Raw genomic sequence first — 20,137 nt, 5'->3', positions numbered from 1 at the left:
TTATAAGGTTAAAATGTTACTGCGAAAGCAACTTGCCCCGCAGTACTACATTCTTTTAACACAAAAACTACCTTACCATCCTACTGCATTCTATTCAGCTTCTGAGGTCAGCTAGCTTCGTGTGGCATAGTTGCACTTCCAACAAAAGAAGCTTAAAATTAGGTTTGAGAACTAGAAGATCTTGCACGATTAGGGACAATCATAGTTTTGCTCTGGACAAAGCAAGCCATTTAGGAAGTGCCAGAAATTCACCTTTTCTGTAACGGCAAGAACTCCCCCCTAACAGCTTGTGGATGACAGCAGGCCTGCCTCAGCCGCAGCAAAGGGTACAGAATAGAGGTCACAGTCCTTCTATCCAGGCTACTAAGCTTAAGAGTCCAGTCAGAAATCTTCCTGAGTTTTGCCAACGCATCCTGGCAGCACACCTCATGCTGGCGATGATAAAAGTGTCTCTCCACAGGAGAAAAGTGAAGCCAGTGTACATTTTCTGTCTGAGGGGGGATTTGAATCTGCAATTACAAGAAGAAAATAAGAAATTTGCAAATAAAGCTTTTGATAGATGTTGTTCAGTAATTTTAAAACCCAAAGCTCTTATTTACTTGGTCAATCACATCCTTCTTTGCTGATCTCCACATTATCTTGGCAATTAGACTGTAGAGAGGCCGGGGATTTTTCCTGCAATAAGGTCGATATAAAAGTTGGTCCCACCAATGTTTGACCCAGTAAGGATCAACTCCAAGAAAAAGGACTAATCCATATAGATCTGCCAAGAAAAGAAAGTGGTTTACTACAATGTTTGTGTTTTAATACTTAACAATATTCCTCCAAAAAACCCAAACTTTCATACAAAGGTTAGCAGGCATAAAGCAATTACATTCTGGCCATTATCCTTTCCACTTGTTTTCTAGTCATCCCCCACCAAAATAGCTAATTTGAGGCAGGGGACCGGGTAGGGGAAGGCAGGGTGGGGGTTCTCTCCTTTTGCTAGTGGTTGATTTTCATTGAGCTTGATGGAACATAACTATTTGCAATTTCAGGTTTAGTAGAACAGAACAATGAATTTAAACCTGCTCAGAGCAGAGGCAAGAGGCAGAAATTACAAGATTGCATATGGTTAACTGGGTTTGCCAGGTTTTTCTAGAACAATATTGCTCAGTATCATTACTTCATAGCCTGCTGTGCACCAACTGTCTGTTGCCCACCATACTAGAAGGGACTGCAATTCAGAAGACTTTCACTTTTCTACCAATGCAGAAGAAATTAACAAAACTCACTTTTGTTGTTTTCTTCCTAATTGAGAGAATATAGCTTGCTAATTCTGCCCAATTCAGAAACCCATCATTTTGGGCAATGAAATTTAAGGATATACTGACTTTAAGCTTATTTCTAAATCTTATTGGAAAAATACAGAAGCACATGTTTAAATGCTGCATGTGGACAACACCGAAATAGAAATGCACGATGGTATCTTAAAAATAGTTAAAAAGATCTGGTGGCTATATTCTTTATTCTGTTAGCTTTATGGTAATTATGGTACTCAGCCAAGAGCCAAAAAAAAATTTCACCAAATACATCATAGACCAGGGCAAGAAAAATCCTAAGAATCTCTTCTATGCAGGAAGAGACTGTTTATGCAGCAGTCCTATCCCACTTCATTACAGCAGTGGTGGCACAGATTCAAATTAGTCAGCAGTTTTCATCCCCTGTGTGATGAGGGCTGCATCAGTATAGCCTGAGCACCTGGCAAACATGTTTTATGGACAATATGACATTTCAGATACATATTAAATCAATGCTATAGTACATAAGGACTTGAACAAGTAAATTGTGACAGTCAAATCAATCACATCCTTCTATATTGTTTGCTTTATTAACTGTGTATTCTCACAACTATTATATGTATTCTTAATATTAATTCTACACTTCCATAATGAATCAATCTACAATATTGACTTCTATAGTAGTTTGGCATCTGAACAATTGTTCACAGATACATACAAATGCTTACACTGATTTATCCACTTTCAAATTCACCACCTCAATGTGTAGCGCATATTCCAAAATCCATTAAAGAACACAAGGATATAAAGAAGTCAGTTTTTTTTTTTTCTTGTCTCTGTTTGAAGTCTGTCTACAGAAACTGAGTACCTCACAAAAAAGACAACATAAATGACACCTGCTAACATACAACTCCCTACTCCACACATCTTGATTCATTAAGTCCTTACATAAGGACTTAAAAACAGTTTTATAAAGCTTTACCATGATTTTTAGCATTTATATTCATGGCAGTTGATGCCCACAGCAGTTTATGAAGGGCTACGCAAAAAGCAAATACAGCTTTTGTTTGCTGTACTCGACAGTTACAAGGATTCTGTAACCAGAGCAGACTGTCTTCAGCTGCAATAGAGAGGGGTTAATATTTACCCACTCTGTTAAGTGAAAACTGAAGAACAGACTTGAGTCAGCTGTTTGACATACTCTGCTCCCCAAAGTATTTGTCTAACTCAGGGAGACAAAAAGATTCCAGCTCTATCTTTTTTATATTGATAAATTTATTGATGTTTTCATCACATGCTGAAGGTTTATTGCTTATCAAGTCAGAGTACCTAATGAATTCAGAGCAAAATTAGCAGACATTTTAACTGCTTCAAACCACTGCTTAAATATCAATGCAAGAAAAACCACAGATGACACCGCTACATAAAACCTCACCTTCTAATCCTCGCTGCACAGGAGTGCCACTGACACACCAGCGATTTATTCCACTTAAACGGAGTGCCATTTCAGCAGCCTAGCAAAAGAAGATAGAACCAATGGCAGGAAAGGAAAAACAAAAAGCAGAACACAGTCTGAAAACACATGGACATTGTTTTTAAGAAGTCCAAACATCTTTTCAGTATGTAAGATTAGCAGACCTATAAGCAGCATTGGTACAACGTATTATAAAAATGGGTATAAAGTTATTGAGCTTATTTGAGGGTAGCTGAGAGCTGATAAAAGCCAGATCCACTTGCAAGTAATGAAGTGCAATTAAGGTTTCACAAAAGGCAAACAGTTAGCAAAAGGAACTATGTAAAAAACTCTATAAGCATTATATAAGTAGCATTTTTGTCCTCCTGCCTTAGGCAAAAAGGATGGACGAATACTAATTAAAATAATCTCTCTCTGCAGATGGCAACCCTAGCGTTTGCAGACACATTGCTGACTATTTTAACTTCTAGACCCAAAGGCCATATCTATGCCTCTGAACCATGTCCCTGAACAGACTAGTGTCTTGTTTGAAACTATCAAACATTATAGACAGCATGATGACCCAGTTCTTCAAACTGTCAGAATAGATTATGTTAAATATTTTTTGAGCTGGATATACTTCACAGTCTGCCAAAATTTTAACAGCAGAACCATTTAATAGTCAATATCTCCAACAGAAAATTCCCTTATAAAGAACAAGCTACAAGGACACACTACCTGAGTGCACTGAATGTTAAGAGTGGGAAAGAGAAGTCTATTGTATTATTTACAATAAGCCTGTCAAAACCTTTTCAGGTTAAATAAATGCCTGACTGGAAATGTCATACCTTTGCAGTAGTGCATTCAACCATCTGTGCTTCATCAAGGCAGATCCTCCACCACTCCACTGCTACTAAGGGGCTTGGGATGGCCATGTACCGCTTCTGGTTCCTGAAGCGGCGCCCATCTTCGCTGTTACTGTGGGGTATGTCCACATAGTTCAGCTCAGTGCGGAGGACATCGTATGTGGTGATAACCACCTCCTGCTCTGCCAACATGTGTGGCTGCAAAAAGCCGTGCTTCTTCACACCTTGATACACCTACATGGATTTGTATTCAATAGCACAATAGCAAAGAATGAAGGTAAGAGACACTTTAATAAGAGTGCAAAAATACCAGTACAGCTTAATACGTGCATGCTTGGAGAAGTGTTCCTCGTATAATATGAAGTAATTCAGAAAGCCTATACTCAAATGGTGGGAAATCCATACCAGAAACACAGATAATAAATGCAATACAGACATTGATGCAAAACTTATGTCTACTTATTTATATTTTCATATTGTTTTTTCTCCTTTGCAGAAAAGAGGACTTTAGTATCTGCTACAATAGTCATTTGTTGCAACAGTCATATGCAAGTTTGAGTATTCCATAACGCTGTACGGAGCTACATTTTTTAAGTCAGTGTTACATGTCTTGTCCTCTACCATAGAGGTATTACCTTTCTCCCCAGCGCCCCAAGAATTTAATGTATGATTAGGCAAAGACAGAAGTATGCAGCAAAATATTTATAAAACAGAAATTATATTATGGCTAATGTTTTTTCTACAAAAAGGATTTCTACAGAGACTCATGAAATAGAGAGTACCCTAGTATGGAACAATCCCTGTGCACTGACAGAATATTATAAAAAAACCTTTCATATTGACATTTGTTCTTATATCAGAAGTATTTTTCTAATCTCCCTCGGAGTTTAAATAAAAAAATTAAACAAGGTAAACCAAACATTTTACTGTGCACTTCCCCACAGTAGCATCCTATATTTAAAGGAAATACAGTATGTATTATGAGTCCCAATATACTTACAACACCAAAATATGTTAAAATTTCAAATAACATGTGGTACAGCAGAAATATCAAAAAATATTTTTAAAATAGGAGTGTTTTCTCATCTCTAGAATTTTTAGCTACTACGAGCTATTATTGCTAGAGCTATATATCAATCGCCTTTTTTTTCTTCTTATACAAACTTCTTTCTTTGCTCCCAACTCAACTCAGGAACCTACTTCGAAATAACATGCATCCATTGTTTACTTTAAGAATTTTATCATCAGCTACTTCTTACCACTTATCATTAATATCAATCACAATATTAAACAGATAAGGCTTTCTTCTTATAGATACAGGAATATCCCTATCGTTTCAGAAAGAATCTCTATTCTAGTCTCATCTTCAGATAGCTAGCATCTTTCTAGTCCTTGCTCATTCTGCAAGTTCATGATTTATTATATAAGAATGGACCATCTTGGTTAGTGTTTATCTGCAACCACCTACAAACACTTCTACCATTTAAGAAAATTGCACCGTCTTTCCAGCCCCTTGTAGTGTCACAAACTTTAATGCTCTCTTAATTCACGCAACTAATAGTTAAAAATACCAAAATTCAGGTGATTCTGTAAAACCTTAATTGATTGCCTCCCACTTTACCCCTTGATGATCAGCACATGATTTCACTGTTAATTTCATTGTTACTGTACTTTTCCTTCCAGTAATAATTCTCCTCTACTTTTGTGCATAAGGCACCAGAATTTCTGTCAACTGAAAGAAACCCTTGCAGAAAATTTCTGTTCAGCCCCAGAGTGTGACAACAGAGCATGTGCACACAGGTCAAGGCACGTGAACTACAGAGAGAGAATGGAAAGGGGAAAAGGGAAAAAAGAGCACGGTCACTGAAGCAACTGTTAAGAAGAAAAAATAGCTGCCCAAGTCTAATGATCTCTTCCAAGTATTTATGAACAGATTTTACGGAGGTTTATAACTTGGCTAAGTTTTAGTTGTTTTCACAGCAGCAGGAAAAGACAACCTGCCACAAAGCAAGACTTACTGATAAATTTTAATTTCTTGTTCTATTACATAAAACCATGAGAACCTTCCATGGGTTGTCAGCAGTTGGAAGAATAAAAAACACCCTTTGCACGCAATGCAAAGCCTGTTAACATGGAAAACTGTTTCTTTGAAACATCTGCACTACTTTAATTTTAACTTTACAGAAAATAAATCATTTTGAAGCAGCACTGAAAGCAAGTCTGGATAGCTGGCAGTTAAAAGAAAATTAAAACAGTGTCTCAGAATGGAAGGCGTCACACAGCTCAAAGTACTGACATTCAGTATTTAAGCTATTTTACTGTTACCATGTAAATCTATTTTTGACAGTTTTCATCAAAGCTGGTATAAAACTTGGACTGCGTCCTATGAAAACTGTGCAAGTTTCACGAATTTATTAGTTGATGCACTAAGGCTACTTAGACTGCACCAATGGCCTACTGGAGGCCTAGAATTCATTTATACATTGGGCATCTCTGCAGGATAGCTGAAGGTATCAGATATATCCCTGCACGCAAAGTTTCCTCTCATCTTCCTTCTCATCTACTACTACTGTTATTTTATTCAAAATATAAGGGACCTATGGTTCTCAAAGCACTATATCATTACAAAGGTCTTTGCCTGCTAAAAATATGAAGGACAAATCTTGACTACATCATTAATACAAGACAATGGCTGCCCTTGAACACTGTGATAACTATACAAAAAGAAAATCCTGTATAGCTATAGTTTCTATATGTATAATTAAGCTTATTTTAGTGATAGAGCTATTAGAAATCACATAAAATGACAATACAAGGTCTACAGATATAAATATGGCAGATGTTATATAGACAACACCCAAGTTGCAACGGTGTTATTCTCAGTAAACACCAAGGCCCAAGACTTCTTTTGTAAAGCCCAAGAACCAGAAATTCAAAAGTACACTCTTTATCTACCGAAACAAGTCTTTTTAGCTAGAACGAAATAGGAAGCAACTATGAGAGATCTGCTTGGGTACAAACGTACAGTGAGACTTGACACTGCCAAAACATCTATAGTTAGGCCTAAGTTCCTTGGTAACTTTCCAGGGGAAAAATGCAAAACAAAACCAAAAACCAAAAAACCCCACACAAATAAAAAACCAGAGACAGCCTCCCCTTTCAAAAATCACCTGTGGTTGCAACTGCTCAAAATCTGCTTCCATTTGATAAAGATACCCAGTCCTCTGTATCTTCTTCCAGTGACCAACTAATAAGGAAAAAATGAAGCTTAATGCCTCATGCAGACAGTCTTTCTGGGACACAAATACACCATGTGGTGTCAAAGCATAGGTCTAATAGCAAGAAATGTAGAATTCTGACACGGAGAACAAAGAAGCCTCTTAACCTTACATGATACAGTGTCAAACAGGAAGCCCAGAACCTTGAGAAAGTAACTCTCCACACTGTGAAGCCATATAGTCTTACCAGAACTCGAAGAGAAGATGATCTTACATGCCTGTTGATCTCATCTACCCACTGATGACAAATAGAACTTGGAGAAATTATCAGAGTTGCTCCTGTGGAAACTGGTTTCATTGCCACAAGACAATGGGGACAGTAGAAAGGCTTAATCTTCAGGTTTTCCTCTTTGTAGTTCACACATTCTGCATGCTGCCATAAGTAACATTTGAGGCACTGCACACGAGCTTTATAGTCAGCCAGTCCAAGCTCGCCACAAATGCATTCAAAACGATACTCAGAGGTATTGAAGGGAAATACAGAACTGGCATGTTGTATGCTACTGCTGGCATGCTCTTGGGAATGTGAGGACTGGTCCTTCGGAACTTCCTCCTTGACATCAGCTGTAGTTTTAGAAACATCAAAGTCAGGATGACTGCTCACACCACTGGCGTCCCGGAGGCTGCCAGGTGAATCGGGAGACTTTGGGACCACAGCTTCCTGCTGAACATCATTCTTTTTTACAGAGTTCTCATGATCTGCTTCAGATTTCCTGTTATTTTTGCCAGCTGTACAATAATCATGTTCTTCCATGGTGATATCCACCCGTAAAGGGGTTTTAAGGACATCTGCTGAAGTGACATCACTATTCCTTGATTCTTTGGTTTGAGTTTTAGCATCAATCAACTGCTTTTTCTGACTGCTTTCTGAAGTCCTTGCTATCTACAATGTAAAAGTAACCAATGTCAGACTTCCTCCACATCTTTTTTTTTTTTAAATATATAAACACATCAAGACAGATATTAAGATTTTTTATTGATTTCCAGTTTGAGGATTTGGTTAATGTTTACCAGCATTTAAAATGCAACTTCTGAGTAAGAACAATATATCTGCCACCCACTGCAGCACTACTTTTAAAAACTTATGACAGATGTAGTTAATATTTTAGCCCCAAATTTGATCTAGTTCTGACTTCTGCTTCTTTGTTCATGACTGTCACAGCAAATGCTGCAGTTTTCTTCATTTTTGTCAATAAACCAGCGTCACTGATCTAGTGCACACAGACAACACAGCTGAGAGTAGCATGCAATTGGTGGAAATAAGATCTGCCTTGGCAACTTTCTTTGAAGTTACTACGGCAGCATGTTTTACCTGCTCTTTGGTTCTTTCTCGCCTCTTCTGTTCCTTGTAATTCTTTCCCAGCTTGAAAGATCCAGCCAGACCATGTCCTTTCACTTGTTCTACCACTTGTTCTGCAATTAATTTTTCTAGAGTTCTTTTGAGAAGCCGTCTATTTCTCTGTATGTCATACCTATATACAGCACTGATGTACTTAAATATTGCAATAATAGATGCTCCTTTCTTCACATTCATTTCCTTTACAGCTGCTAATATCATCACTCGTAAGCCTATATATAGAATCAAAGCAAAAAACTTACAGCTCAGATAAAATCAAAGTTACCTCAGAAAATTCATACGAAGGAAATTCTAAACACCATGTTCATGTAAAAATGCAAAGAAAAGGTAGCAGTTTTGACAATGCTTTACTTGAGGTAGCCCTACAAATAGCTGGTTTTCAGTGATTATAAGACCATATTGAGTAGCAATAGAAATAAGTTGGTCAATTTGCTTACGGAAGCTTATAAAAGACAGCCTATTTCAGTTAAATGCATAAACTCTCTTACAAGGAGCTTTAGTTACATAAAGATTTGTAGTACAGGAATCTGAGTTGGTAGCTTTACTTTTAAATATGAATCACATCTCTGTAGCCTGCAATCCTACACCACAGCACTCAGCAAAATAATAATTTCATTCTGTAGAAATAAACTCATAGTCAGTGGCCAATATAAGACATGCCAAAACCAAAATGTATTTTTAAAAGTCAGAAATACTTACTGGGATATTGTATTTTCTCCTTCAATTTAAGCTCCATCTCCTTTGTTTTTTTCTTTTTATTTCCTTCCAAAGGTTGAGGTGGAACAAAGAAGTTCACAAGCTTACCCTAATGCATACAACATTAGATAGTTTTTAGCTCATGTCTCTTCAAAAGTAATTCTGAACTTCACCAATATTTTCAGTTGAAAATAAGCATGAGCTGCTATAGATGTGTGCTCTGATCTCACTAATTTGCTCAGCTCATTTTTAGTGTGCACAGTGATACTCCATTCAGTTCAGTTTCTTGGCAAATGGTGTTCAGCACCCTACACTGAGAACAGAGAGAGCAGCCCTGCAAGCTGCTTGCGCCCTCCACTACTTCAGAATTAAGTTGCAAGAATCTATAGCTGTAAGTGATCTAGGTTACTGATGGGGAGAGGAAAATATATACTTAATATATAGCTAGAAACACATAAGGAGGTAAGCAATATAGATACAAAAGCCCTAGTTAGTTGTACAACAAGCAAGCTTCTCTTTTCAGGGATTTTCCTCCCACCCCCAATTGACTCTATTATTAGTAATTCAGGAACAGTGATTTAATTCAAGGACATGTATACTCAAGAACTGAGATACAAAAATACAGATGACAAAGGACCTTCTGGATGAGAAGGTCCTTCTGTTCCCAAAGATCTCAAAAATATTAGCTAAGATGTATATCCTAACTACTATCATGGAACAGTTTCACAACTCCAGCTCTCCAAAAGCTACGGTCTCCAGTTATTGTTGTCAAATAACATCCAGATACTTTAGTGCTAATGCCCCATCTTCACACTCCTCGATACTGACCATCCAACACAATTAAGAAGAATCTTACTCTCTGAGAATTGAGTGTTTTCAACCAATAAAATTACAAGCAGACAAGAGACCATAATGAATAAATGTACAATGCAAGTGGCTGCCATGAAATCAAAAGGATGGAACCCACAGAAGTGGTAAGAGTTTACCTAGACATAAAAGTTCTCTCCCTTTAGAGAGAACTTTTGGTTTTAGTGAATGTGGTAAGTTTTCACAGGATGCATTATGAGGAAAGGGAAAACATGGAAGACTGCTGATAAATAAGCCTGGTTATTATATGCAATAGAGAGAGAGCAAAAACCTTTATTCACCAAGTCTAAATCATCCTTATTTTAGCACAGAACATATGTCTAATGGATGTTTGATACTCATCAGCACAATGAAGTCAAAAGAAGAATGATTTCCAACATGATAGAGTACATTACACACTCCTGGAGTGCATGTAAACTACCAACAGCCTATTAACAGAGCAGTTACCTCCTAACACCCTTCATTAATGGCAAACTATCAACTGCTTCTCATGCAAACAATTCCACTATTTATGTCACCAAGTATCACATCATACAAAGCAAAATCTTTCACTACATTTTAATTCAGCTTTAAATCTGGACTTCTATAAAACAGAAAGCAATAAACTCAAGACAAGTGCATTTCCATTAATTCTGATAAGCATTTTCTTCCTTCTAAATCTTATTCTGGTTTTCTTACCTCAGGTAACGTCAGATCATCTTGTTTCATGTCTGGTCGTGTATGAGTCAGAATAAGGGCCAACACTTCAACTGTTTTTCCAAGACCCATCTCATCTGCCAAAATACCTCCAGGCCACTGGGGTCCAGCAATTGGATATTCACGGATAATACTGCAATTCAAGTACATTCCCAAATGAAAGTCAGTAACTACAGAATGATGTGACAGAGAAGCACAAGTTCAGGGACATACACAGTATAGCTTCAGCAAGGCAAAACTTGTAAGGTGAAGCAATACGTTTGATTAGATAAGCTCAGATTCACAAAAGCTAGCAAGCTTTTTCAGTGTACAAACCTGCCCAAGATGAATACATATGCCAGATGTTTTTGCATTTTTCCCCTCCTAACAAGCCTTGCCTTGCTAACTTTAGCATATCATAACATTAGTCTCCAAAAAACTGAAATAAACTTATATTCATTTGTGTTAAACATCTGAAAGTTATATAGGGAAAAAAATTAAAAGCAAACTAGCAATCAAAAGGTTCTATTCTAACCTAATCAATGAAAGAAGTGAAACAGAACTAGTAATGCAATACCCAGCATTAATAAAAGCATTATACTGCCTCCTTTAGATTTTAAAAACAAAGTCAAAGCTGTCAATGCTCTAACTAAAAAAAATGTTATCTTAAAACTACAATTTGCACTGAAATTTAAAAAAAAGATTTAAGAAATCAGTCTCCAGATCAAAATTTATATATTTACCTGTGCATTAAATACTCCAGTTTGCCTTTTGTTTTTTTGAATCAGACATATCACGGCTCCAATTCTTTAATTGCTAACTGAAAAATGACATTTATGGAATATCTTATATCCTCCACTAAAAGCCGCCAAGAAGGTTTTCACAAACTAAGATCTTGAGGTGTTCTCGGAAATAGATAACTAAAAAAACATACCAGCCAGTAAATGGATTATAGTAGATTTTAACTCCATCCAGAGTGATGACCTCCCGCCATAAGAAATGCAGTGCATTCTCTACGGAGAAAGAGTTCATGTTACCATTGTGAGGTTTCTCTACAAACAGGACACCGCTTAGAATTGCTCAGCCTTATTGTGACATTTAGAGACAAAAAGTAGACGTCTATCTCCACAGTGCTTCATGACCAACAAGACACATCAACTGCTGTTCAGCAAAGTTTAGTTAATCATTCAGCATACTACCCAAACAACAGCATTTATAAAACTAGTAATGAAATAATTAACAAAGCTTCTAATCAAACAGCAAGAAAACATTACTGCTGACAATACAATCCCACTTTCCTTGATTACGCAAGTTTTCCACACCCATATACTTGCCACTGCTTGGAGTGTTTGTGAGGTTCTCTCGGTGCAGCATCCAATTCACAGCCTCACTTTGGTACGGCCTCAGAACAGGAATTAACGCAGGGTGCTGCACATCCTCTCTCAGTGACTGGATATCCTGCTGATGGGTGTGCCTCACAAAGTCATAAAGCTCTTCAATATTTTGTCGCTCTAATTCCATGTCAGATTCTTCCTCATCTTCCTCCAGCTCATCTGCATACACCAAGTCATTCAAAACATGCATTAGCAATCAGCTTTGGTCAACATTTCCATAAATTTTGCAGCAACACATTTATAAAAGCAAGCAAAGCAAAATGTCATTTAAACATGTAATGACTGCACCTGACTCAGCTGTAACAGCGGCAGTAGGAAGCACTGAGCACTCTTTTCCTAGAAGTTAACATTAACATGCTAATGCAATCACAGAGAGTACGTGTAATCAGCAAAGCTCTTCCTTCAGAATCTAGGGATAGAACAATGAGACCTTGCTTATTTAATAAAGACCTTCCACTAAACATTTCCAACCAATACAGAACCAGAAATAACTCACATTTCAGATTCAAATGCCAACATGGATCAATAATATTTTGGAAAGGGGAAAACACTGTGGGATGTCAAGGATTTGTACATTTTTCATGAAATAAAGCCTTTCTTGATAAAATAAATTTAAAAAATGGGAGATTATCTTCAATGAGCTTTCACATTCATTTCAAAATATCCATCTGGATAAGAAAATTGTGGCAGTAGGACACCATGAAATTCTCATCACTTGCATCATTGCAAAAAAAGGCCTTGTGCTTACATATTTTTCACATAATTTGGATACAAGGGCATACACTGAACTTAAGCACTATAGAATAAAAAATAATGAAAAATTTTAAATTATAATATATTGATAAATAGAGAAAATAGATAATGGCATGCGCTATTAAATCAAACGATCATTATGATGCCTCATGCTAACGAGATATGTACCTGCCACAAACACCAGAGAGCCTAATCTTAAAATAAGGTTTGGGGGCTGCTATTAGGACTCTCTTTCATGGAAAGCAAAAGCTTTCTTTCATTCAAATGAACGGTGAAGTATGGGTTCCAAAACAAACAGCAGGAAATGATGTGCCTTTGTATGGCAGCCATCAGTGCCCTCCCCTTCTGAGTCAATGGCACAATTCTAGTACTTCCAAGGGAAAAGAAAATCCTGAAAAACATTAAGTTTCTATAAATTCATGAAAACTGTATATATAAAGAAGGCAACCAGAGTGCACACGTGGGGCTATTAATGTTCCAGCCAAAGGAAAAGCACCAAGCAGAGCATGCAGCTTTATATGCTACAGAAACCATTCCAAGAGATTCTCTCACACACATTCCTCACTTCACAGAAAGAACAGGGAAATTAGAGTCACTGCAGAGCATAACTTTGATCAATGAAGTTGATCTATAATGACAACTATCATTTTATTGCTAAAATAATAGTTTTCAAATACTACATTTCAGAGCATAATAACTTGACTTTTATATAAACTAAGTCTACCCAGAATTTTACAGGGGAGCTAAGACTATAATATACTTTAAAGTAAAATGTTTTTTCATACAACTGTACCTTTCTTATTTTGATCATTCTCTCAAACTTCTTTTTTTCTGATGAAATGGTTCTACGTACCACAGGGATTTTTAAAAGGAGGCTAAGTAAGTTCATCTCTCAGTTAGTTACTTATTAAACAGTGAATATTTAATTATGCTTTCAACCATTTCAAAATGTAACTCAATTACATAACTTCATCTTAGTATTTTTACCTTCGAGAAACAGATGGTTTTGTACTATCTAAAAATGCAGTTTCTCTGATTCTATAATCAAGTGTTGTGCTAAATTTCTTCAATGACTAAGTTCTGCTATTGCATCTGCAATAGAATCTTTTAGTTTTATCTGTAGGGCAGTTTCCATATTGCCATATATCTACATCAATAAAAACGTAATATCTTCCCCCTTTATTCTAGATGAATGGAAAACTTGTTGCTTTACATTTGGTATTAAAAAAATGCCTTACAGAGACAAAAAAAAATCTCTTCTTTGTATAAATAATTTATTATTAAGAAAACTGAAGGAGAACGATGTATAGTAACTGCGACTGCCATGCTACTGTATGTCATATAGTTCCACGACACTATGGGAAAACAAATTCTAAAACATTTACCATTCCCTAGAACAGATATATGAATAGCAATTAAACAGCCATTTTAGTTTTTTTTATTTTATTTTTAAGGCCTAGGTTTTTTTTTCATACTAAGAAAGCAGCTAGATGGATCTAGGAGAATTCTTTACCTTTGATTTGGTTTGCCTGACACCAAGAACTAAGTTGATGCATCTACTGAGCTATACACCTACCTATGCAACCTATAACCCCAGCTGCAACAGTTAGCAAAGAGGCTATCACAAGAGATCATAACATTTTCCTAATATGAAGTAAGGATTTTTTTCTTCTGCTTCACTTTATCTATACCAAATTTATACTGATTCTACACTTCATTGCTTGCAATCTTGCAGTTGTTCATCATCTCTGTTATGCTAAATAATACATTTCAAGTTTGTTGATGATACCATCTCACCAATCACTGTATTTCCCAAAGCCTTAGGAACACGTTAAGCTGCACATGCTTTTGTAGGACTTGACTGGTGATCTTCATACACATTAACAACGGTTTATTTCTATTCTCTACACCCTCTATTTTACTTAGTCATTTACATGGTATTAATTGGCATTGAATCAAGACTATATTATTCTATTACACCACAGCAATATGTACATGCTGAAAAATAGTCAGAAGGTTCACCAGCTGGAAACACAGATCACTTATGAATCTGAGCTGGTTGCATGGCTTCTGAAATGTAAGTCAAGGCACAAAACCCCCATCACTCATGTCCACATTCGTGCTCCAGTAACTCTGAGGGACATGTCTTCCCTTTCAGAAGCTATATTGCCCCTTCACCTGTAAGCTACACTCAACCATATAGACCAGAAAAGTCCATCTTTTAATGTACTGAGGACAAACGCCCCAAGTTGCAGCAGCAAATTCTTCTGGATCTCAAAATAGGACACTGTTCATTTTGTCCATAAACCATCTTTCCCCAACTCCTGCACAATGAACAGATACACAGAGAAGAAAGCTGTGCTTGCTGCTATAGCATTACTTTATTTGAGCACTCCTTTATATGCCTTAGTGATCTCAAGTCTATGAATTTTCAGACAGATATTCTGCTTCTAATGCATTTATGATAATGAATTTCTCATAATGCATTTAAAAACATTACTATTCATTTCTATATCAAATCATTTATTCTTCACACTTCTTTTCAGACCTGCTTTATTGTGCTTTTAGACCCAAGTTGTCAAATTCACTTGAGTCACACTACTTCAGTTTTTTTGCAGGATGACTTCTTATGTGCAAGATCTTCCCTTCCTCACATACTTAGCTATACTGCCCCTTCTTTTGTTATATCACAAGTATCTTCTGACAGTTGCATGTTTATTCTTTGCAGCACACATGGATGTACGGATTTTATTCCACTAGCTCATCCTTTTAGCTTCTCTCTAGCAAGTTCCCTATTTTTTTAATACAATTCTGCCTTTTGATATAAAGTAGAATTATGGAGGGGGACATTAGGCTCCTTTTGCTTCTGCAAAAACACTGAAACTCAGCATATTACGGTCACTGTTACTGAGGCAAACTTCAACTAACATTTTTAATCAATCCTACAGTCAGGATCAAGACCAAGGCTGTTTTTAAGAGTTTCCTAAGCAATCACACCGTAAAATGGTCCTTGATCACCCTAAAAATCTGTATCACTGCTGAGTATAACCTGGCAAACACCTCTTCAGTTCCAAAATGTTGACGAGATCCATATTTTTGAATTTGCAGTGGTGCATCCTTAAAATTGCCAGAAAGGTACATTTTGTAGTAATACACATTATAACGGCTTTACCATACAAAACAAACAGAAATTCTGTTGCCACAGTTGTGTGTTAGGCACCAAACTAGGAACAAAAGCTTTCCAAATTTAATTCCTGGTTCTTTTGAACAGTTCCTGTGTAGGATAGACAAGTTACTGTACATCTATTCAAACAACCCACACAAATCAGTGAAAACGTAAGGATGCAAACTTCTATGTGCCTCAGTGCCTCATCTGTAGAGAAAGAATATTATCACCTGTGATTTGACCATAAACTAATTAGCATATGATTAATAGTCAGAAAATAACATGGAGAGAATTACCTTGAAAATAAAGTTGTTCTAGAAGGCAGGAATAACTTATTTTCCCTTGCATTTAAAACTACTAGAAAAAGGACACACTTTAATAACAAAAATTATTCATCAACATTCAACTGAATTGCATTACCTGGAATTAAAAAACTATAGAACTTTTCCATGAGTTTTTGAATCAGCTGATTAGCTTTTTTGGGTCTTCCACCTCCATCACTGAGAAACTCTGGTTTACTTAGCCCAGCTTCCAGAAGGTAAATTCCAACCTGTGACATGGTTATACAGTTAATCATTTAATTAACTGTTAGAATGACAAGAATTTTATAAACAGAAGAGTATGAAAATAACAGTGCTTTGAAAGTTAGCATATGCAGACAGATGCAATGTATCTACTAAAATCACCATCTGTATAAATGTAGTAATCACATTTGTACAGTCCTAAAATTACATTTGACCCTTCGAAGGCAATCACGAAGCTGATGTGTCCCCAGTAAAAATGAGTTGGATACACCTGATATAGAGGATACAGTACATTGCAGCTAAAAGCTTATTTGATTCCTTTGGGTGATGCATTACAAACAGTGCAACAGTAAAAAGAATTTTTTAAGAAAAAACACACTGAAAACATTTACATAATCATGTAGAAACTATATATCTTCATCACATTGTAAAAATATAACTCATACCTTTAAAGCTTGAGCCTCTCCAGGTCTTTGATAAAGTCCAATTATCTTTTTCTTTTGCAACCATCTCAAGCCTTCCAATATTTCACCACCTAAAGTTGATTTCACCAAAATACATTGCTCATAAGCTCCCAGGTATTCTTTTGTTTCATTACTGTACTCTTCTTCACTTCTTTCATGAACACAGAGCTGCAGCTGATCATCAGAGTCTCCTCTCAAAGTAAAACTCCTTTCACGGAATTCATCAGTCAAAACTTGCTCAGAAGGAAGATGAAGAGCAAATTCTCCCAACAGAGCTTTCCAGGACCCATCTGCATGGTATGGCAAGACTATAATATTTAGCTGTACTGACACAGGAGTCAAGATGGAATATGAGTCTTCCTCATCATTAACTGCTAAAAACTTAACAGATTTTGAGCCACTGCCTTCTTTTTCAATGAGATCTTCATCAGTGCTATCATCATTTATAACAATGATGGATGCAGAAGAAGTGCTTGGACCTGGAACATGGTCCTCATTAGTCTCTTCATCATCTAACGTTATCACCTCATTTCTCCGGTCTTCATGCATATTCCAGCAGAGCTTTTTCTTCTTCTCTTCATCTACTTTTGATGGAGGTGCACGTTTTCGACGACTACTCATTTTGTCGTTTTGTCAACAATATTTTCAGCCTCTGTGAGATGAAGTAAATTAGTCAGCAATAAGTACTACAAAATCAAATTCCCAGATTGAAATTTCACTGTGCAGTAGCTACTAAACTTGCAAAAGATTTAGACACAGACAAATGCACTAAGAAATCTAACTGTTCAAAAGAGACTTCGTTTTACGGAGAGTCTCCTGTCCTTGTGCCATCACACAAAGCTAGACACGAAGCATTTGTCTTGTACTATATCTTATCATTTTGCCAGACAGCTACAGACAGATCAACAGAATGCTATATTTCACAGCTGTTACTTAGAATTCTGTGGGACAGATATAAAATGAAAAGCAGTGGAATCCCTCAAAGGCAGAGGTGGAAGGAAATGGCAGAAGAAACTCTACAAACAGAACTGCAGGAGGCACAGGAGACGTGGGGCGGGTATGGGGAAAACACACAAGCAAAATTGTTCCTTCCCGTCAAAGCCTACATTGAGGTGAAACTTTAAACAAACTTGACACAGGGTTAGTCTGAAGCTGTGGTTACATAAATATGGTTTAGAGTCTAAGCTGTCAAGTTCAGTCCTTAGAAGTCCCTAATGTCCTCCTACTAGTATTTAATACTTTATTTTCCCAGGGAACTGTGCATCCTGGGACTTTGATATACAAATTGCTTGCAGAGGAGCCCTTACTTATTCTATTGCACATTTCCGTGGGACCAATCAGCAAACTAAATACATGGTCCTACTGATTTCGACGAACTGCAAAGCTAAGTCAAGACACATGTCCAACTACTTGACTGAACTGGGGCAGTGAACAAGATTTTGTGGATAAGACACCAGAAAATAAAACACACATGCTAAACAATACACATGAAGATGATTATGGAATATTAGACCCATCTGGGAAACTAATAACTACATATTCAAATCCACATGCTCATAATTAAATACTCAAACAAGATTTTTTTTTAAATACTGTTTTTATAAGGAGCCTGAACACAGCAATAGATTTCTGTCCTCAAATGAGAGCACTGTCTTTGTCAAAGACAGGAAAATACTTAGATCTCCATGCTGGAGCACGGCAGAATTCCTAGAATTCTGAATAATTTTAAAAGGATCCTTTTAAAACAAACAAACAAAACCGAAAAAGCCCACACAACAACTAACAATAATAAAAAGAAAAAAAATCAACAACAAAAACGAAACCAAAACAACCCCAAACAAACCTTAAATGTTATAGTTCATGAAAGTCTAAAGAAATACTTGGAAATATACAAGTCTTGCTGCTCTCGAATTCCAAACACAACAGAATTATGGAAACACGTGAGTTTTCAAAACAATACTCATGCACAGAGTGCTGACAATAAACCAAGGAAACCCCAACCACGAGCACACATAACATAACATCGCACTTAAAGAACGAATGACATCACCAGGGTCTACATGTGCAACTTCAGCACCACACTCCGATGTATCGACTACAGAGAATCGCTCTGAGCGGATCTGTTTAAAACTCCTACGATCAGGAGATGATCGTGTCTACAACGTGAAGCACCAAACCTGCCCGCAGAAGCTCCGGTGTTGGTCCGGGGAGGCCACACGGCGCCGACATGAGCGCTGCCCCCGGGGCCTGTGCAGCAGCCGCTCCCCAGCCAGGCACAAAGCCCGCTGCGAGCAGCCCGAGGCCGTGACCCGGGGCCGCGGCCACTCCCCGCTCCCTCGCCAGGAGGCGGGCAAGGTCCCCTGCTCCCTAACGAGGAAACTTACTCTAAAATCGGAAAGGAGCCGCCAGCAGCGGCTGCAGTATTCCTCAGCAACCGGACACGTCAAGCGGGCTGCGGTCAGCCTGCCCACCGCCGCCACCGCGGCAGTTACTACGCGGCCCGTGAGGCCATGCGAGAACCGAGCAGCCAGCCTGGGGCACCCACCGCTCCCCGGGGACACTCGCACAGGGCCCCAGGCCGCCCAGCCCCGCCGCGGCCGGACCGCCACCCCGCAGCCGGCCGCGGCCAGGCCGCCGCGCCACGGCCAGTAGGTCGCCAGGCGCTCAGGGTGAGCAGGCAGGCGGACCGGACACCGCTCTCTCGAGGCCGCAGCGGGGAGGGGAGAAGAAAGGGGAGCCAACCGCCATCAACGTACCGAAGGGGTAACGCGGCTGTTCCTTCCCCGGTCGGGTCGGGGCAGAGCCCCCCCGCGCAGCGGCAGAGGGCGGGGCGAACGCGAGACCCCTGATCCGCTGGCGAAGTAGACAGGACCGCCCGGCAGGGGGCGGGGGACTGGGGATGCGCACGCACCCACCCCGCCCCGCCCCAGCCCAGCCAGCGACCAATGGGATCTGAGAGAGGTGACAGGTCTCCCCGTCCCCCTTCGCGCCGGCGGAAAAAACAACGGAAGGGCGAAGGATAGCGCAGGCGCAGACCTTGCCCTTGCGGTAAAGGGGTGGGGAAATCGCCGTTCGCCCTCAGTGGGGCGTGGCTGTGGCGGGTCGAGAGCGAGGCTGTGGCGTCATTGGCGGCGTGCGCAAGCGGCTGGGGGAGTCGGGGCGGGGTTTGGGGTTCTTGCGTCCGTGTGTCCGCCGGTGTCCTGGTCAGGCGGCACGTCCGTTATTCCTTGGCAAAGCCTTCTGTCGTAGTGCGGCTGGGAAGGGGAGTGGGTTGTGTTAACGCCTGTGAAGAACAATGCTGGAGGGGAGATTAAAGCCCCACATGGGGTTTGTGAGATGCTTCAGATCGCTACAGTAGGTTTGT

General features: G+C 38.7%; 1 protein-coding gene across 3 annotated transcripts in view; it reads right to left on the bottom strand.

Annotated features, from left to right (window-relative positions):
- Window positions 1–19,696, bottom strand: part of SHPRH (SNF2 histone linker PHD RING helicase) — a 49,686-nt gene extending 29,990 nt beyond the window's left edge. Inside the window, exons 1-13 of one of the 3 annotated variants that reach the window (XM_065057515.1) lie at window positions 19,530–19,696; window positions 16,756–17,425; window positions 16,206–16,335; window positions 11,807–12,025; window positions 11,407–11,485; window positions 10,476–10,626; window positions 8,934–9,039; window positions 8,190–8,446; window positions 7,065–7,760; window positions 3,582–3,833; window positions 2,716–2,794; window positions 600–763; window positions 253–509 (exon numbers count right to left, since the gene is read on the bottom strand). In XM_065057515.1, coding sequence (XP_064913587.1) covers window positions 253–509; window positions 600–763; window positions 2,716–2,794; window positions 3,582–3,833; window positions 7,065–7,760; window positions 8,190–8,446; window positions 8,934–9,039; window positions 10,476–10,626; window positions 11,407–11,485; window positions 11,807–12,025; window positions 16,206–16,335; window positions 16,756–17,394 — 3,029 coding nt within the window. In that variant the 5' untranslated portion in view covers window positions 17,395–17,425; window positions 19,530–19,696. Of the gene's footprint in view, window positions 1–252; window positions 510–599; window positions 764–2,715; window positions 2,795–3,581; window positions 3,834–7,064; window positions 7,761–8,189; window positions 8,447–8,933; window positions 9,040–10,475; window positions 10,627–11,406; window positions 11,486–11,806; window positions 12,026–16,205; window positions 16,336–16,755; window positions 17,426–19,157; window positions 19,301–19,529 lie in introns of those variants that run through there. The other 2 variants (XM_065057517.1, XM_065057516.1) reach the window with 2 other exon arrangements.
- Between the last annotated feature and the right edge of the window lie 441 nt (window positions 19,697–20,137).

The sequence above is a fragment of the Columba livia genome, chromosome 3, assembly GCF_036013475.1.
Source record: "Columba livia isolate bColLiv1 breed racing homer chromosome 3, bColLiv1.pat.W.v2, whole genome shotgun sequence".
NCBI lineage: Eukaryota > Metazoa > Chordata > Aves > Columbiformes > Columbidae > Columba > Columba livia.
This window is presented reverse-complemented; position numbering and strand designations above follow the sequence as displayed.